The sequence below is a fragment of the Notamacropus eugenii genome, chromosome 2 (genome assembly GCF_028372415.1).
Source record: "Notamacropus eugenii isolate mMacEug1 chromosome 2, mMacEug1.pri_v2, whole genome shotgun sequence".
Classification (NCBI taxonomy): domain Eukaryota; kingdom Metazoa; phylum Chordata; class Mammalia; order Diprotodontia; family Macropodidae; genus Notamacropus; species Notamacropus eugenii.
The window spans coordinates 520,105,542-520,126,081 of NC_092873.1; the positions used below are offsets into that span (position 1 = coordinate 520,105,542).

General features: G+C 43.8%; 2 protein-coding genes across 5 annotated transcripts in view; one reads left to right on the top strand and one right to left on the bottom strand.

Moving 5' to 3' along the window:
• The window catches only part of HOOK1 (hook microtubule tethering protein 1), a 50,100-nt gene extending 49,325 nt beyond the window's left edge, over window positions 1-775 (top strand). For all 3 annotated transcript variants that reach the window (XM_072649660.1, XM_072649661.1, XM_072649659.1), the window contains exon 22: window positions 586-775. In XM_072649660.1, the coding sequence (XP_072505761.1) occupies window positions 586-756 (171 nt within the window). In that variant the 3' untranslated portion in view covers window positions 757-775. The remainder of the gene's footprint in view (window positions 1-585) is intronic.
• A 13,059-nt stretch (window positions 776-13,834) lies between these two features.
• LOC140530235 (cytochrome P450 2J2-like) overlaps window positions 13,835-20,540 on the bottom strand; it is a 37,319-nt gene continuing 30,613 nt past the window's right edge. For both annotated transcript variants that reach the window (XM_072649663.1, XM_072649664.1), the window contains 2 exons: window positions 18,650-18,788; window positions 13,835-15,228 (listed from right to left, as the gene is read on the bottom strand). In XM_072649663.1, the coding sequence (XP_072505764.1) occupies window positions 15,047-15,228; window positions 18,650-18,788 (321 nt within the window). In that variant the 3' untranslated portion in view covers window positions 13,835-15,046. The remainder of the gene's footprint in view (window positions 15,229-18,649; window positions 18,789-20,540) is intronic.

Here is a 20,540-nt window from a genome sequence, read left to right on the forward strand (position 1 = left end):
CCCCTGGGACAATGCATGTAAAATGCTTAGCAACTGGGCAGCTATTGGTAAGAGTCATCCACAGTACAGGGGGATGCTGTGGAGAGGTGTCTTTGGTCATTTATTAAATGCCTCATCTGTTGGATCTTGTGCCAAGTGCTGGGGATACAAACTAAAGCAAATAGCACAAAAAGACATTCCCTGTTCTTTAGACAAAGTGCATCCAAGTCTAGAGCGCTTTGAGATCTCATGAGGGAGAAGTCACTAAGCATGGTCAGGAAACATGAGCCTTGACAGAGAGGCAGGGGTGGGGAGAGAGTGATTTCTGGCCTAGGAAAGAGGGACATGTATGGTGAGCAGTGGGGCCGTTGCTTATGCCTCTAGATGACTAGTCAGTGTCGGAAGAATGAGTGCGGGATGGACTGTGTCTTGCAGCACACCCCAGAGAGCCCGAAGCCTGTCTTCTGGAGGGTTCAGAAATCACTCCATCACCCAGCAGGCAGGGAGGCTGCTTTCAAGGTGCTTAGTATGGCTTCTTCTGGCTGCCCTCCCCTTTTCAGCCATCATGTTCAGTGAATGCTCTCAATGTTGTTTTCTCTTCTCTAGAGTCTCGCTTTCCAGAAGCTGGGGATGGAATCCAGACTGACTGGAGGTAATGGTGCCTGCAAGGATGCTGGTGCCTGCCCTCCTGCACGCTCCTTCCTCGCACAGCAACGGCACATCACCAATGCCAGAAGAAATCTCTCTGTTAAAGTCCCTGCTGCAACATCTGATTAAACTCCAAAAGAAACACAGACCCTTAAGTGCCCTTAACCTGTTTGTAGCTTCTACAGTCCTTGCAGCACCAGTCATGGTGATGGCCAGATGCAGATGTGCTCATCAAAAAGAAAATCAATGAGATTGATTTCTGGAAGGCGGTTATAGCAGCTCCATCCACCTTTTGAGATGGTTAGAAAGCACATAGCTCAAAGAATTCTATTTGTCTTCAGAGTCTAGTATTTAGAATTACCAATTGGCTATCTATTCTTACGATGTCTAGTTAGCCTGGTGACTTAATTAGCCAAGGCATTGTTGGAAATTTATCATTTGAAAAAATGCTGGCTCCTTTTTATCCTTCAAGATAAAAATCATTGAGGGGAGCACAGCAAGAAGAAATCTTGTTTGGGTGGGTTGGTGTGCCGCTTTCGCTATGCCAGTGCTGGTTCTATTTAATCTTTCCATTCCTATCACTAGATGAGATGATTTAGTATTTACTGGAAGATGATTCCCCTGTTGGGAAAAAAAATAAAAATCACAGTAGCTTTTCTATAAATGCAAATGATTAAATAGAAATGTTTTCAGATACTTGAGAGGTCCGAACCTCCCTGGGCAGCTATTAATCATAAATGGGACCATGCCCAAGATTGGACCCTGGCCACTTTTGTTGAAATCTTAGACAGGCATTTAACTGACTTTTAAAAAGTTATTTTATCTTTGGAAAATAAGCTAAACACTAAGATTTAGTGGGATATATTCACAGCCATTTTTAAAGAGTCAGTTGGCAGGGCAGAATAATTGCTTCTAAACATTCCGGAGTTTTCAGAGCTGACTTGAAACAGTCATTTTGCCTCTGTGACTAATTTAAAAGGAGGCATCGTTTACGAAACCACACGAAATGGATTTAATTTGGCTCATTCCCTTCGTGGCGTATAACTCACCAACGCCAAAGCTGTCAGTGTATTATAGCCCCAAGTTCTGGATAATCCCTAACGGACGCAGTTTTTTCATTTGCTGTGGAAATGTGTGCCGGGTCTTTGTCTGGGCGTTTAGTCAGCTGTCCGTTTTCTGTGTGGATAACAGCTTCATCCCATCTCAGGCAGAGAGTTGTGGAATGATGTGGGTGGGTTCCTGAAGATGAGTGACCCCCAGCATTAAGACTCGATCCCCCGCATTTCTGTCTCATGAAGACTTTCCCAAGAACTCTCTTGTTAGTCTGTCTCATGTTTTAGCCTGCCTTTATTTGCTGGTGTTTCTTTACAAAATGTCAAGTGGTGTTCTGTCTACAGTATTATGTGTTTAGACCTTTGGTTTCCTGTCCCAGTAAGCTTCTCCAGTTTTCTGCTTAGTCTGGTTCAGGCTGGGATCCTCGTGAGCAAGCGTTGGCGCATCTTGTACGATCAGGTTTCCTTCTACAGGGCTGCCCATTTCTCTTGACTACCTCTGGGGTTCTGATGATTTTGACTGGTGCAACGATGTGGTTGGTTTGTATTTTGTATCTTTGTAAGCTCTGCTTGTCAGTGATTTTATTGAAATGGAGAAAAAGCTTTTATGAATATTTTAGCATGCTGTGTAAAGTTTTCTAACTGTGACATTTCAAAACACCCTAGTTAGTAGAAAGGATTGTCACTTCAGTGTTGAATACATGTTTATAAATGAGACTTCGCAAAAGCAGAAGTTCCCTTTTTAAATGGTATTTATCTTAAAGCAGCAGTTTCCCCTCTAGCTAGCCCTGCTATTTTTCCTACAGTCTCAGTGGGGTGCTAGGTAGAATTCCAGTGCCCTCATTCCATTGTAGTGAAATTCAACACCTGTAGTTGTGGCAACACCACGTCTGCACACAGGGCATGGGCAGGTTGCATTGGTTTCTGTTAATGTAATGGGAAAAACGGCAACAAGCGACACAACATGGATTTGCGTAGGCAGGGCAGGGGTGGGTCTTCTCGGGGATGGCAGCCCCTGGTACTAATGGGGAAGTTTAAGGACCGACCAGACCTGGCTACCTGGCCTGGTTGGTTGAAAGAGAAGATGGACATCCTGTGGATGATGCAGCTTTAGGAATTGTTTATTGTGAGCCAGGATTAGTGTTTCTTCTTTAAAGGGTGGGGTGGATTCAGCATGGATGAAGAGACGGATAGAAATGCACCACATTTATCCACGCGGAAAGGAAGGGACTGTTCTAGTGGTGATTTTGTATTTCTGTAAAACCAATTCAGGATCGGTCCTTGATTGGAACCTCTATTCTGAGATATTTATTTATTTCTCTTTTGAAAATATGGTGGTGTACATACATACACATGTATGCATAAGTGTACATTTATGTATGTGTATATATACTGTGACAATGACGTTCAGTTTATCTGAAATTTATTGGTAATATTGAGAAATATTTGAATTTTACTCTATTTTTCCAGTGAATAATTAAGGTTATTGAACGTATGATTTAGGACAGATTTAAATTATTCATGTATCTCTTAAACTTTTTGTCTGGAAGCCTAAATGAGGTCTTCCGCTAATTTTTTTTGTCATCTCATGTTTAATGTTAAGTGATAAGTTGAATGCTAACAGCTAAAAGTTCTTCCTCCTCTAAGACTACTTGGGTCTACTTACAGAACACATCTGAACCAGTAAAAAGTCATTCCAGCAAGTGAGTGGTATGCGCGGTTCATCTCTCCCTTAGTTTATCCTGCTGTTCAGTCAGAAGCTTCTTAATTTATGGAAATGACTATGCATGGAAATATGTCTGCCCACCTTCTTGTGAATTCTCTTTTTAATCTTCAGTGAAATAGTTTATGGAATCACTAAGGGATCAATTTCATTTTTTAAAAAGAAAACCAAGAGTTTCCTGAACTCAATGTAGTTTTGTGTAACATCTTACCCATCAAAGGTATGTGAAGGCCCTCCCTTTTTTTTCCTGTGGGAAAGCTTTACTTTGACATAGTGTAGAACACAACAGAAGCAATACTTGATTTATTTTCCTGAGTAGCCAGGATGTCCTTTTATGTCGTGCTTGTCAGCCAGCAGAGGGACCCAGTGAAGCATGTGGTCAGCTTCCCGATGCCTTCCTTAAGCTCTTATCTCCAAAGGGCCTGCCGGCTCCCTGAGGATGCACAGGACACCAGCTCTCAGGGGACACATGGGACACGTGGCCAGCCACCTCCCAGGGAGACGCATGGAACACGTGGCCTGCTGGCTCCCAGGGGACACACAGGACGCGTGGCCTGCAGACTCCCAGGGGACACATGGGACACGTGGCCTGCCGGCTCCCAGGGGACACACGGGACACGTGACCTGCTTTAGTTTACCAATGTACGTTCACCTCAGTCCGTTTTAGAAACAATGTTGCACTACTTTTTATTCTTTCCTTCTTTGAAAATGTTCTTTTTCTATTTACATAAAGACTGATGAAAGTGGCTTTGGGTTTGTCTCTTTTTGACGATCACCTTTCTCTGTGCAGGAGCTCCACTGAGGAGCTGCATGTGGTTCACCCCCACTTTGTGAATGCCTTTTGTCTTTAAGTACCTTCAGCCTGTGGAATCTGCTTGTAACGTGGTGGTGGGGAACGAGCCGCAAGAGACTCAAAAGACAGCAAGATTTTAGTGGAAGTTAAAACACTCTCCATGGGGCCTTGGGTAATCATAGATTGGCCTTATAATACACGGTGCACTTCTTTGAGGTAGTGAAGGATGCTTCTCAAACGAAGGTTCTGATGACTGTTCATTGGTCAGAGGGACCAGGAGCTCTTAAGGTGTCCAGTCTTCATTGTAGACTTTTGCTTAAAAGTCATAATATAGAACTCCCAAAATCTTAGGTAATATCACACGTGAAGTTTATGTTGATTTGTAAAAAAAAAAAAAAAGAAAGAAAGAAATACAGCTAATAAAGTGACTAGTGGAGAGGGCCAGGCTCTAGTCCTAGCTTTGCCACCACATGGCTTTTGACCCATGGATGACAGGCCACCACCTCCCTGGGCTTTTCTAGCTCTAATATTCTGTCAGCTGAAGACAGCATGAAGATAGAAACAGAGAAATAACTCCCATACATTTGCAGATTTGAGGCATAAGAAGTAAGCATTAAGGGCCCAATGGTGCCAGATGATTTGACCAAAGGCAGATGACCGTGAAGGGGAAATGGGACTGAGCAGGTAGTTTTAAAAGTATTGAATGACTAAGACTAATAACGTGAAGAGAAAACTATTTTCGGACTTCCTAGTGGACCATTGAGAAAGAGCTGGCCACCCTTGGCACTGGGATTTCGTGGAAGTGGTGGGTGCCCGTTAGTGGTGGAGAATCAACCTGGTGATCCATGTGGCCTGTCTACATGGAGGGGCGTAGGGTGTGTTCAGGGAGGACCGGTACCTTTGGTGTGATGGCTGCCGAGCCCTTTTCAGGGCTCTTTCCGCCTTTGGTGTCCACCTATTCTGCCTAACTCTCACTTGTGACTCCAAGAAGCTGCAGCATGCAGCGGCCACACCCTGGTAAACTGTTTTGGCAGATGGGCCAAGCCAGGTTGAGGGTAGCCAAGCATTCTCAAATCCTTTGGTGAGTTAGGGAGGTGTCTACCCCAAGCATGCAAAGACTCCATCTGGTGGAATGGGTGGATGAGAGCAGTTTGTTCCAACGGCCATGAAGACAGATGAAGCAGGCGATGTGGAGCGCTTAGAGCTTGGTTAGACACTAAAGACGCCAAGGTCATCCACTGCATCTTGAGCCTTCGCCAGCTGTCTTAACTGCCCTGCCACTGGACTGTGATGACTCTGGAGGAGAGAGTGAGGCTGATGACTTCGTGCAACTCTGCCTCACAAATCCAATTTACGCATGAATCAAAAGACATCACCCATACCATGTGAATGGGCATACCCAAGAAAGGCGAGCAGGTGTCCTGACTGGGGGCTGGATCTGCAGTCAAACTGGAAGGGGCATTAGAGTTTGTCTAGTCCAACTTTCATTTTACAGATGAATCAACTGAGGGTGAAGTGACTTGCTCAAAGGCCACACAGGTCCCACATTCTTTGCTATGAGGCTGCTGCTCATGGACCTGTTCAGGGTCACCTCTCTTAGATGAGTTTTTCCCCTGAACAATGAAAACTCAGATGTAATGACTTAGCAGCTAGTTTTGGTTACCTGTGAGGTGTTATCAGTAATGGGAGAGGGTTGAGGCAGCAGAGGTTGCAGAATGACCCCTGCTTCCAGTCTCTCCTGTCTGAACCATCGTCCTCTGTGCAGTTGGAAAAGTGTTAGTTCTAAAGCACAGGTCCGACTGTTATTCTCCTGTTGAAGAAACTGCAGTGACTCCCTGTTGCCTCTAGGATCAAGTACAGACTCCTGGCTACCTTTCTTGGCTTTGTTAGATATCTGCCTTTCACACAGTGTGCATCCCACCACATTGGTCTCCTCGCTACAACTTGTGCCTGACAACCCACTGCCCAGCTCTGTGCCTGGAAAGCCCTTGCTCCTCCCCTCTAACTCTTGGGATTCCTGACTTCCTTCGGAGCTGGGCTCTGGGCCCCTCGCACCTAGCTTCATTCTTCTCCTTCCAAATGACCTCATCTTTCACTGTTTTATATCCAGTTACATGTGTATTTAGGAGTCATGGAGCAAAATCTAGAAAGGGCCCCAGAGACCATCTTTTCAATTCCTTTCATTTTCCAGATGAGGTAACTGAGTCTCTTGGAGGTTAAGGGACTTGCCCATGGTCAGATAGGCTATATGTAAGTATCAGAGGCTGAATTTCAACCCATGTCCTAAGACTAGATTCAGTGCTCTTTTCTCTGAATCACAAAAATGTCAACCTTTTAAGATTCTCATGTATTTCTGTCCCTATGCCCTAGCACAGTGTTGGGTACATAGTAGGTGTTTAATAAATGCATTGCATTGAACTGAATGCTGATAGGGATAAATGTATCAAAAGTCAAATTTTTTTTTTTATAGCTCATGATGAGATCTCCTTCACTGTCTCCTCTCTCTCTCTGTTTATCCCTTCTCTGTGTGTGCATGTACATATATATTACACATGATACAACTCTATGTGTACATACGTATTATATAACTACATATGTAACGTTACATCATTATGTATGTGTCCAGGGTTGTGCCCCTGTTGTCTCTTGCATTAGATTAAGCTCCTTGAGAGGGGGGACTGGCTTTTGCTTTTCATTGTATCCCCATCATTTAGCATGGTGGTGGCACATAGTAGGTACTCAACAAATGTTTATTGACTCATATAAAATGGTATAAAAATGTATATGTACATATGGGTGTATATGTATACATGGAAATTATATACATATGTGCTGTTACAAGTGAAATTCAAGTATCTGAGCAAGATAATTTATTAACTGGAGAGCTGTCTGTTAATAAATAATGTCAGTGGCTCTGCCTCAGCCAGAGACCTTGAGGTGGGTACTCAGTTCCTTTTTATAAGATTAAAACAACAGAACAGGTAGGTGGGGAAATAATACAACTGGCTATAGGGTTGGTGACATCATGAGGTCCTTTCCCATGACTAAGAAATGTTCATTGTTTGAATCCACCTGCAAGGTTAGAGATAGTTTGCAGACTTGTTGGAATAGCAAAGCAGACATCATTGAAGGATCCCTTGGTGGTGTCTACCCCCATCCCCCAAGGAGAACAGATTTCCTTGAGGGAAGAATAGTAATTGGCAGGAGAGCTTAACTGATTATAAGCCAGCTGAATTTCTGCTTTAAGTTCGGAGATGAAAAACTGTGACTTAGGCAGTGATGGGACAAAATTAACTGTAAGTAGGGTCAATATGAAATGATACAGAATCGTCTTTAACCTCAATACACAATCTTACATGGACATATCTGTGTGTGTACATCTATGCACATGAACACACACAATATGCATATAAAAGAGGTCTTCACACAGAAGCTGCAGGGTTGGCTGTAAAGAGGATCTCCCATTTTTATGTCCTTCATACCTGGTACGCCCTCCCTCTTTCCTCCTCACTTTTTGTTTCTCTAACTTTTTTCAGTTGGTCGATAAATGCTTACGTATAAAGCACTCTCTATGTGCCAAGAAGTGTACTGAGTGCTGGAGTTATAAAAAGTAAAAAAAAAAACAAAAAATATGTAAAGAATGTGAAGATGATGGGCATTAGTGACCAGGGGATCAGGAAAGGCCTGAAGAATGGAGAGCCCAACTGAGTCCTGAGGGGAGCTGGAGGTGGGGGGCCAGAGCATTCCAGGTAAGGAGTCAAAAAGGCCCAAGTCCTACATTCTACCGCAGGCCTTCCCTAGCCAGTCTGAGGCCTTCTCTCTGGGATTACCACCAGTTCACCCTGTCTGTAGCTTGCATGTCCACTGGATTGTGAGCTCCTTGAATACAGGCACCGTCTTTTTCTTTGGATCCCCAGCTCTTAGTACAGTGCCTGGCATGTTGTTGACTTACTGACATAGGCTGTTCAGGGCCTTATCATCCTCACCTTATCCGAGTGAGGCCCATCAGTCACACCCATTCCCACTGCATTGGAAGTCTGGTGAAGCCAATGGATCTCTTCTTAGAATCAGGGGTTTTGCCTTTTTTTTTTTTTTTAATACAAAGGAAGCGAAAGTTACTGGAATTCAGTTATCAAATAAAAAACAAATCACAGACGCTAGGTCTTTAAGAACTCCTACATTAGGTATAGTGGTGACATCAATAAGAACTTGCGACCAGAACAATGAAAGTCATCTGTCCTACTGTCCCAGAGAGCCCGTATCTTATGTATCGGGATCAGTTCTGGATGCCACATTTTAGGAAGAATGTTAATAAAGGTGTCCATGTGGATGAGGTGACTCGATGCTCTGCCATATAGGGATCCATTGATGGAGCTGAAAGCTTTTCAGGGTTCTTGATAACTGGGTGAATATTTTAAGGGCTGTCATGTAGCAAAGAATTAGATGTTTTCTCTGCAGCCCCAACTGTCAAGACTAGGAATAACAGGCAGGAGTTACAGAAATGCATAATTTGAGGGCCATTTAGTCCAGCCTATTTACAAAAGAGATTCCAAGATATTTGACAAAAGGGATCACCAGCCTATGCTTGAAAGTCTCCAAGAAGGGGGAGCCCATTGCAGGCTAGGAAAAGCTCGCATGGCTGGGACGTTTTCCCCCTGACATTCAGCCTTAATTATTTTGCTTCTGCTTCTGGTCTTTGGGGTCAAAGAGAGTAGGTCTGATTCCTTCTCTGTATGGCAAACCTATCGTGTGTCCACTAAGTCTTCTGCAGCCTAAACATCTCTAGTTCCTTCATTCTGTCCTCATATGATGTGGGCTTAAGGCCCTTCAGCATCCTCATTGCTCTCCAGTTGTAGAGTTAGAGGCAATACTTCCTACCAATTAGAGCTATCAAAAATTGGAATGAACTACTTCAGGAGGTAGTGAGTTCCCCATCACTAAAGACTTAGAAGAGATCAGGATTAGGCATGGAAATTGACACAAAATTTTCTTGGACCAACAATTAAATTAAATGCAATAACCATTTATTAAGCACCTACTATGTGTTGGACACTGTGCTGAGCACTCTTTGAAAGTATTTTTAAATTCCAGTCTGCCATCAGAAGGTGGATGGCCACTTCTCAGGAATGTTGAGGGGAGCCAGTCAGCTAGTATTTTTAAAAGGCTAATTGTGGGGACTGTTTTTCTGTTTTGGGTTGAAGTAGATGACCTTAATTCATTTCTACAAGCATTTAATTCCCAGAAGGAAGGCCTGTGTTAGGTCCTGGGACCTCTCAGGCTCTGTGTGTCTATGATTCTGTCTTTGGACAATGTAACGAGTCTTCTGCCAATAGGAAGTGACCACTTGAATGAATAGGCTGCATATGAAGCCATTAGTGAGACAACTCAAGCCCTGGGGACTGACCACTTGACTTGAAGCTTTTCTCCTTGCCTATTTTAAATTCCCTTCTATTTCCAAAAAAAGGGGGGTGAGTAGAAGAGGGATGATTAAAGACTTTGAGCTTTCCAGAGCAAAACAAAGAAGACGTCAGTTACCAAACCCAACCTAGTTTGAGCCAGCAATGGCAAAGCCTTCCCTGGCGGCCTGAGGTCATCTCCCCTCTTTTAGGGGCTGAGTGGGGTGAGATGGGAGGAGGGCTTAATAGACAATCCCGTGGTTTCTCTGACTAGAGGCAGCTGGGCTTTGAGACCCACCTGGTACCACTGGAGGAGAGGAATCCCATCCTTATCCTTCTAACCCTTGGTTACTGAGGGCTTAACGTTGGCATACAGCAATAATACACCCCCCCAAAAAGGCTGTGCCTTTCTGGGATCCTGGAGTTTGGGCTTGATTACAGTCCTGCAGCTTTGTAGTTTTAGCCTGGAGTTTGTATCTGGGTCGGAGGCTTAGGTACCAGGCTAAGCTTGGCCATTTGCTTTTTGTATGACTGGTCAAATCACTGTTCTTGTTCCTTGGTTTTGACATCTGAGAGAGGAGGCTAATACTACCCACACTATTAGCTCAAAAAGGGAGTTGCAATGGAAGGGGCATTTTGTAAACCTCATATTAATACAAATTATTTTCAGCATAGAGTTAATAAATCTGAGTTGAAAGAAATTTTGAGAGCTTGTCTGGGGCAGCCCCTGGCTTTCATTATCATCATAGCTCAGATTTGTATGGTGCCTACTGTGTTCCGGGCACAGCGCTTTAGAGTTATCTCACTGGATCCTCACAACCACGTGGGAGGCAAGGACTGTTATTATCCCTCTTTTACAGTGGAGGAAACTGAGGCAAATAGGGGTCAAGTGACTTGCCCAGGGTCACACAGCTTGTAAGTGTCTCAGGCTGGATTTGAAAAGAAAATACTTTAGAGAGATGAACATAGGGTACCTCTACCAGCAGGCTACACTCCAACAATGCAATCTACTTGAAAGAAAAAAAATGGTGTCCTCAGACTACAACATCTCCCTCCACTTGGCCAGGCCCTTTCTCTGGGGCCTCTCCCGTCCTGCCTCTCACCTTCCTACTGGCTTTAAGCCCTTTCAAGAAGCAGGCTGGCATCTGCATCAGCAGGCCCAGCTGCCCCCAGGGAAAGATCAGAGGTAGAAATATGACCTAGCATTCCTCCAAACCCCAAGCCTCTGTTTGCAAGGTGATGATGTGAGTCAAAAGAGTTCTAGTACTGGGGAAAGCGGAGATAAAGAGCCAGCAACTTGCCATGACCTGACCTGGAGTAGAAAACAGCCTGTTGGAGAGTGGTGAGGAAAGAACTGTCAAAGACAAGTCCCTCCAGCCCTCTGAAGAGGCCCTGTGCACAGAGCCCCAGGAGGCTGCTGAGCATACCTTGGTGTGAAACACCAGCAAGCTGAAGTGTCCCAGAGATATTTAGTGCACTCAGGGTGGGAAAGAACAATGATAATGTCCTGCCTGGCACACAGTACGCACTTAATAAATGTGTGTTGCCTGATTTAACTTCCAAAGAGCACCTTGTGCCTGGATCAGAGGTAACTAGCTCCATCTGTCAGAAGAGGGACAGACAACTGGGATAGCGGAGCTAAGAGCAGTGATGCCGAGAACCAATGCTGCATCCACAATGCCTTTTTAGTAGAGGTCAGTAGCACTTGAACAAATCCGTCTTTGGAGCCTACAATTATGAAGTGCCTGTTGTGGGCCAGGAATACTGCTAAGCTGGGGAGACAAAGAAAGGCTAATGAGAAGCGCTCAATCTAATGAGGCAGACAGCATGCAGACCACTATGTGAGGTTCAATTTTTGTTGATTTATTAATTGATATATAGAGAAGATTTATGCAGAATGTATGGGGGGTGATCTCAGAGGGAAGGCACGAAGACTGAGAAAGGCTTCTGGAAGAAGGTGGCAATTTTGTTGGGATTTGAAGGAACCCTGGAGGTAGAGATGAGCAAGGAGAGACTTCCAGGCCTGGGGAAGAGCCAGTGAAAATGCCTGGAGTCAGGAGATGGAGGATTTTGTTCAGGGAACATCAAGGAACCCAGTTACTAGAATCCAGACTACATAGAGGGGAATAAGGTATAAGATGAGACTGGCTTGGTGGAGAGGGGGAGCCAGAAGCCTTCCCCAGTCTTCTTTAATCTTAGTGCCTTCACTCTAAGACTGCTCTAATTTCCTATTAGACAGTAGCAGATCTCTGATCAGGTCTCTGAAGGTCTCTTGTTTCTCTATAGATTCAGATGCAAGGTCTGTCTATCTTCTTTATTGTACAAATAACATTATTCTATTTCTTTAAAGCCTTTGAGCCTGTGTCCTTGCAATGGGAGCTGGTAGCTACACATGGGAAGCATCAGGTAATGATGTCTAGATTCTACCTCAGTGGGGCAATTAGCCAGATGAGTGAAAAGTTCCCAGTGTCGGTTGAACTTCTGGGCTACACTTGCAAGGACATGGATTGTCTTGAAATGTGAGGGAAGATGGAGATTGATTTTTATGCCAGTACAATCATAAGTTTCTTATTTCTAAATTATCCAGCCCATTGTTAGAGAAAATAGGCAATATACCCAAGGTAACAGACACAGGTAAGAGCATTTTTGTGTTGTGGGAGATTATATTAAAGAAGGATGGGATGGATGAAAGGTAACATTATATTAAAATATGGGAGAAATGTTGATTTGTTGGCAGCCTCATCAGATAGGTAGAACTGGTCCTTATAAAGGCATTCCTTTAAAACATTTAAGGCAAACTTCAGTCACAATGAAAAAGAATCATCAAAATGGTCAGTTAACTGGAAATGGGGGTAGAGGAAAAGAAAGCCATGAGAGGAACTCTTTCCTGGAGTACATATGTATGTGTGTGTGTATGTGTATGTGTATATATATATATATATATATATATGTGTGTGTGTGTGTGTATGCATATGTATGTGTATGTGTATATGTGTGTGTGTGTGTGTGTGTGTGTGTGTGTGTATGTATAGATGTGTACCAAAGCTCTTCATTTTATCAAGCTTTCTTCCACTACCCTTCTTTTGGCCACCCCCAGACACAGGGTCCCAAAACTTAGACCTCTTTGGCCATCCCTTAGGCCAAACAATTCCAGGATAGAGTATCTCCTATGTCTTTCTTTGTCAGAGGCTTTCAGCAAGTGACAAACAAACCCTATCTTGTCCTCCTTAGGATAACCATCATCATCTTCCAGCCCAGTTATCCAGATTGGACTTTCAACTCTGCTTTAGCTAGAATACCCTTACAGAACAACACAAAGACCTTACCTTCCTCCCCTCAGCTACCGACAACTTGACTTCTCTTGTAATAAGGAACTTAACCAAAGCTTGGGAGTCTGAGACATGAGTGGAAAAGTGAAACTCTCCAAACCAGAGATCTGATGCAGGTGGGGCACCATTAAAAAAAACAAAAAAACCCAAACAACCAGAAACCAAACAAAGAAACATGCTATTACCTAGCCCTGAATGTGAAGCCTCTGTGGGTTTGAGTAACTTTTTCCCATCATATCCCACCACTGTCACCATTTACTCTTAATCAAAAACTGTCACAAATCCATGAGACACTGCACTGCAACTAGACTTATTACCAGAGAAATAGTCATGCTTGTAGAACCAAAGAATTAACAATTCATATGGAAGTTTGCATATGTATGACAGTACAACACAAGGAAGAGGAGGAAACAAAACTCTCCATCCAGAGAGGCATGGCATAGAGGAAGAAAGGTTCAGTAAAGCCAGGAAAAGGACCAAAGCCCTCCCAAAGGGCAGGAGCAAGGCAATGGCCAAAGCAGTATTCTTTCCCCTTGGGAATTGTGGGGCCATGAAGACATGATGGTCAGCTTATTTCCGAGGGTCCCAGCTGCACAAGCAGTTTCTCACCTAGTATAGATTGACAGGCACCTGCCTTGATTCCCAAGGACACACAGGGATTGAAAAGTTATTCAGAGAAGTGTGAAGTCCCTTTGGACTGGAATTGTTGGTTCTACCTCGAAAGACTGGCAGAGATTGCTCCGACCATCCCTTTTCTCAGGAAAAGTTTTTCTTTTAATTTTATTTAATTTTAAGACTTTGATTTAGTAAACTCCTTTGTATTTCCCATCAGTAAACTGGGCTTACTTCTGCTCACCTTAGAGGGTTGCTGTTTAGGTTAAAATCTGCAAGTAAGAGAAACCAAAGCAAGAAAGTTCCAGGCACAATTGGTTTATTAGCAATTTGCCAATAAAGTGGGTCTGAGCCCATCTCATTTGGTACAGGGACTTCATTGTGTACTCACAGAGCATCTTTATAGGTATATTATGGGAACATTAGACAGAGGAGCATAAGTGATAAATGAGGAACACTGATAACTGATTCACATGGGCATGTACAGTTTTCTGATTGACTGAAGTATCACAAAAGTTTCCATAATCAGCATGGAAATCTGCCTTGTCTAAACTTCTCTGTGAAGAACAGGGAAACTTTACAGGAATATGGAACTTTAGCACATTAACAATACTTAATGTGTGAGCATTCTTACTTTTATAACTAATATATTTGTGCATAATTATATCAGAGACTCCAATTCATAGTGGAGTTGTTGATAATACGGTTGTAAATAGGAATGAGAAACCCAGCTCATCAGCTGATGGATTGATATGGATTGATATTTCACTCTGTGATGATCAAAGCAGATAATGAGTATGAAAGTGAGTGGTTTAGAAATGAAACGATCAGCAATATTTATTGTTTTTTTTTCTCCACATCGGGCACTGGGTTGGATGCTGTAGATCCAAAAGCATAAAGGAAACAGCCTCTGCTCACAAGGAGTTTACAGTTTCTAAGGATTGTCCTCATCAACCTGTGGATGCCTCCTGTAACTCGTGTAAACTCTCTGATCCCTCCCTTAAAATCACACCTATTGTATGAATTATGACAGTAAGAGAGAAACATACAGTTAACTAAAAAAAGAAAAAATCTTGCCCCGCTGCTTGGAATGGTGAAGGAAAAGCACTGGTTTTCTGTTTATGGCCTCACAAGGTTTAGATTTAGAGCAGGAGAGGACCTTGGAGATACTCCTCCTCATTTCAGATGTAGAAACTGAGGCAGAGGTTCAAGTAACTTGCTTGTAAGTGGTAGGGATGGGATTTGAACCTTGGCCTCCGGGTCTAATAATGATTCTTTACGCTTTTTTTTTTTTTTTGATGGCATTAATGCCTCTCCTTTTTCAGAGCAGAAAGCTTTGAATTGGGCCCAGATACTCTCCCTTTGTCTCTTTCTTCTCGTCTCCTCTCCTTGAATTTTTTTCCTTTTATCCATTCAAGCTCTGAAGGGCAGGGCTGGTGACCTTGGGGGATAAGGATGGTTCCATGTCCTTTCCTGTGCCTCCTAGGCAGACCACCCCACAGGCCTGGCTTGGCCTACATCACTCGAGGAAGGGCGCAGATTTGGTAGGAGACAGGGGAGAAGGTTAGGCCATATCGGACATCCAGGCTCAGTTGGGTGTTTGGGGGAGCCTGGAATGTGAATTTCTGGAGCAGGCTGGTGAAGAAAAGGAAGAGCTCAGCCCGAGCCAACTGTTCTCCCAGGCAGACCCTCTTTCCTGAAAAGTAAGGAGATGAGAAAGAAGTAAATGCTCTAATACTTGGTACAGACAGCAGGCCGGGGTAAAGGCCCCAGGGCTTGGGTCTGCATCCTAGCATTGGGATGGACCTTAAGGCTCTTCAGTGACTTGTCCACAACTTCAATGCTAATAACAGTTAGAGATTTGAACCCAGGTCTTCCTTGTTCTATGCCAGGCACCATATCTACCATGCCATCCTGCTGCTGAACTCAGAGAGTTTCTACTGTTGAAGTACTACGTCTGTCAGCAGAGGACCTGGGTTCAGCTCCCACCTTGGGCTACTCTCACCAGGGTGGTATTGGACAAGTCACTTCACTTGAGTGGGCCCAAGTTTGCTCAGCTATGAAACGGTGGAGTTGGACAATGTAGCCTCCAAGGGCCTTCCCAACTCTGGCTCTAAGATCCTGCCTCTGTGTAGCCTTGGGTAAAACAAGGCCATTCTCTGAATTTAAACCAGGCGGGTGCACTGGAGAAAGTGTAGGACCTGGGGTCAGGAAGGACTCAGTTCAACTCCTGCCACTGACAGGAAAGGAAGCTGTGTGACCCTGGGCAAGTCACCTAACTGCTCTCAGCCTCAGTTTCCTCCTGTAAAATGCACCTAGCTTGCAACACAAAAATGTGAAGGGCTTTACCAACCTTAAAGGAAAATATGAAGAGTAGTTACTACCACTATGACTACAATTAATATTATTATTGTCTTAGAAATGCAAACAATATCAGTATGTGCCTCACTGGGGTATTGTGAAGGCTGAATGGGACGATGCATGTCAGGCCTTTGGTAGCCTTACAGTATCGATCTCAACATCGTGGAAAAAACCTCTGATCCTGAATTTAGAAAGCCCAGCTTGGAATCTTCCTCTGACACACACTAGATGTGTGATATTGGGCAAGTCACAGCTTTCAGGGCTCAAAATCACTCTCTAAGACTTGAGGAAGTAGAGAAAATTCTGACGTATTTCTGACCTGACCTCTCCTACCAAGAAGGAATGACTGTGATGGGCAGTGGGTCCATTGTCTCAGAGCCAGCTTGACTTGAAACTAAAGACTCTCCTAAAGGAGAAGACTTAGGAAGAAGGAATGAAACTGAACAGACCCTATTAGCTGGAACCAGCCTTGAGCACCTGCTCATGTTTTCCAAAGGCACGAAGGAGCTGTCTTCACTGCTTTCTTCAGGGAGCCATTCTTAGGAAGCTCACACCATTTGTGATGTGAGAAGGGGCCAATCTGGCCTTCAAGAGACTGAGGCTCTGTGCCAACCCCCTCAGTGGCATGATGAGCTGGCCAAACCAGTTGTTTGGTATCATGGAAACAAGAGATGAGCTAACTAAATGATCTTGTGACTATTCAATACCCCCAAAATCCCAGCCCTTAATCCATTATAGTTTCTCTCAGAAATGTCAGGCAAGCAGCTCCCTTCCCTCTCCTGTCCTCTTAGGACATGGAAGAAAACAGATCATGTAGTCTCATATCCAAATGGACAGAGGGCAGGCCTTAGAACCAAGAGGATCAGAGAGTGAGAGCTCAAGGGGATCTCAGAAAACCATCTAGTCCAGCTCTCTCATTTTACAGATTTGGAAACTGAGTCTCAGGAAAGTTAAGTGATATGATCATATCCTCCCCTCCTCTTAATAACACACACAGGGGCTTCCAGAATAACAAGAAATGACTTCTTTTTAGTGATTTCAGGTTTACAAAGTACTCTCGTACAAGCATTATCACAGCCAGGTGAGCCATGAATTCATTAATTCATTGAACAAATCCTTAATACTCCTACTACTAATAATGATAACTAACATTGTGAAGTGCTTTAAAGTTGGCAAAGCCTTTTAAAAACATCATCTCATTTAATCCTCTAAACATCCCTGGGAGGTAGGTGGTATCGTTATTCCCATTTTATAGATGAGAAAATTGAAGCAAACTGAGGTTAAAAGTGTCTGAGGTCAAATTTGAACTCAGGTCTCCCTGATTCCAAGTCCCTCTCTGTACCCATTGCACCACCTAGCTGCCTAGATTTCTATTAAACACTTTCTGTATTATAGGCACTAAGTTAATGTTGGGGATAAAAGAAGAAACTAAAATGATTTTGGCCCTCAAGGAGCTTACTTTCTAATGAGAAAGAGAAGAACACATTCATAAATCGGTACATAGAGATCCATACAGAGAAGAGGCACCAGGAAGGGCCTCCTGGAGAAGGGCCCTTGGACCTGGATCTTGAAGGAAGCCAGAGATCCCATTGATGGAAGTGAGGAGGGAGGGCACTGCAGTTAGTGCCAAGGCATGGAGTCAGGGATAAGATCACAGTGGGGAACCTACAACCTCAAGGTCATGTATGGCCCTCTAGGTCCTTGGGTATGACCTTCTGACTAAGTCCAAGTTTTACAGAACAAATTATTTTATTAAGGGGATTTATTCAGTGAGGTTTGGGTTCAGTCAAAAGGCCCAGGTTGTTAGGACAGTGTTGATCCCATCTCGGTTCCTTTGCATAGGCGACTTCCCCAGACTAGAGGGCATCTTCTCCTCCCTCCTGCCCATTTGAACCCCCAGCTTCCTTCCAGGCTCAACACAGAGGCTGCCTCCAGTTGTATGGGTTTTATCCTTACTGAAATTCCTTTGTATTTACTTAGAATCATAACATCGAGGATTTGAGGGATACCTTACAGGACATCTACCCTCAAACCCTCAGTTATTAAAGATGACAAAACAGGCCCAGAGAGGGTCTGAGTCACTGCAAGTCACACAGTTAAGAAGAGGCACAATTAAAACTCACATCCTTTGGTTCTGAATTCCTGGCATTGTTGGGTCAAGGCTTCAGAGCCAGAAAGAGTCTTATTGGCCATTTAGTCCAATTCCCTTATTTTAGAGATGGGGAAACTGAGACCCAGGAGGCTTAAGTAAGATCTCCCAAGGATGCCCGGTGGAGAGTCCCAGAGCTTGTGGGTGATAGCTAGGAAATAAATGACTCCTGGCAAAGGGTCTGTAAAGCCATCAGGCAAAACCAGACCTGAGAATGAGACTTTCCCCACTTCGGTCACATAGCTGTTCTCTAAAGAATCCAAACCAGCCCTCAGGGTCTTGTTAGATGACCCAGGGTCAGACGTCTGCCCTGTGGTTTGGAGACTGGCTTATTGGTTTTATTTTCAAATAGTTACAGGTGCTACCATGGTGAATAAAATACAAATATACTTGAGACAACTGTCTTGTAGACTTTAAAAAAGTTATCTAAACATCTCCTGTTTTTAATTTTGTTGTAATATACTTTCCCAATCAATGAATGTTACTAGTATAGGCACCAGAATATAACTGTGGGGGTTTCAGGAAATAGAGTCTGCAAAGCTTCTTAATGCTAAAAAGATTGGTGCCCCCTGGCCTTAGGGCCCCATTTCTACTGAGTGTGGCTCACCTACTGAAAAAGGTAGAAAGGAGTCTTTCTTCTTAAATTGTCCGTTCTCCAGAAAATGTTCTGGGTTGAAAGTTTCTGGGGTGGCCCATTCCTTGGGGTCCCTGTGCAAGGCAGTCATGTTGGTTGTCAGTATGGTCCCCTGAAACCAAGAGAAAAGAAATGAGTCCAAGGATCTTTGAGGCAGAAGAACGACCTGATCCACCCTCTCATTTTACAGAAGAGGGTGGCTTGTTGGGGGGCCAAAGAACAAGCCAAGGCCATAGAGCTTTTCAATAGCCAAGCCTGTTGTAGAAGTCAGGACTTCTTAAAGCAGAGGCTCCCCACCTGTTTGGGGTCACAGACCCCTTTGGAAGTCTGAAAAAGTCTTTGGACCCCTTCTCACAATCACATTTTAAAATGAATCAAATAAAACACATATGATTTCAAAGGAAACTGATTATTTGGAAATGCAGTCATCACAATCTAAACAAATTAAAATAAAAAATCAATTTAATGGACTCCAAGTTAAGAATCCTGGCCTTAGAGAGGTGTAAGTTTAGGGTCAGAAGGGATTATAGAGGTCATCTGGTCCATCTCTCTCATTTTGCAGATGAGTAAACTAAGACATAGAAAGGTGGACTCACTCAAGGTCCCCCAGGTAGTGTGAGAAAGGGGAGATGAATCCAAGCTGCCTTATTCTAAGCTACACTTTTGGGCAACGTTGAGATCCAATGCCACTGGGTGATTTCTTCCAGTTGGCCCCTGCCTCATCCGGGACCACATTCTACCTAATACCTACTTATGAATTAGGTTGTAAATGACTAAACTTCCCAGATAACAATGTGTCCTAAATTAGTAAATCGCTTCAGAAGTCCTGTAAGAAATGATGGTTAGAAATGTCAGATACTGTGAAAGACTGATGGGACTGGAGATAAGGGAGCTCATTCAAAATCTTTCATATAGGTTGGTTAAAATAAAGGATTTAGGGTAGAAGACTTCTTATTTTTACAGATGAGGGAACTGAGGCTGACAGGTGAAGTGACTTGTCTAGTTACATAACAAAGATCAGAGGATGAATTTGAACACAAATCTTCCTGACTCCAGTTCCAGGTGAGCATCCCCTGGGTCTTGTTGCGTTGGAACCTCCAGTTTCCTTGTGGCTAACTATAAAGACACACCTGGCTGACTTTTGATAAGCTGGTTTAGAAGGAGTTGTCCTCCTGGGAGGAGCTCGAGGGTTTGGCAAAGATGAGACAGAGAAGAGGAGAGTGCAGTGGGTGTGCCCAGGCCTTCTTGTATCCTGTTTCATGAGTGAGCAGGTATGACCCTGTCTCTGGGCCTGGAGGTCCTAGAACAAACATGGCTTTCAAAGGATATCTTGAGAGTAATCTCTGCAACTCAGGATATACTAAATCATGGTGTTAGGTCTGGGAGGGACCTAGAGACCATCCCCACCATTTTATACCACAGTGGGGTTACATGATTTCCCCAGGGTCATGCAGCTCAGCATTTGAACCCTGGTCTTCCAGACTCCAAGTTCAATACCCTCCTCACTCTTCCAGTTTGTCCTTCTGCCTCCTTATTTAAACTAAGTCTTCCTTAACACCTAAGGGCAACATTGTCCTTTTCCCTAAAGTTTTCCTTTTCTTCTTATCTCTGTGGACTCTTTAAATGGCATCCATCCATTCTTCACAGCCCAGCTTGCTCACCACTTCTGAGAAGATTGCATCACCCTATCATGAGCTCTCCCTCTACCTGAGTCATCCATCACCTATACTTGTTACTAACCAGCTGTGTGGCCCTGGGAAAGTCACTTCCCCTCTGTGTACCTCAGTTTTCTTGTCTGTAAAATGGATGTGAAAACAGCCTTCCCTCCAGGGTTGTTGGGAGCAACAAGTGACATGTTAATAAA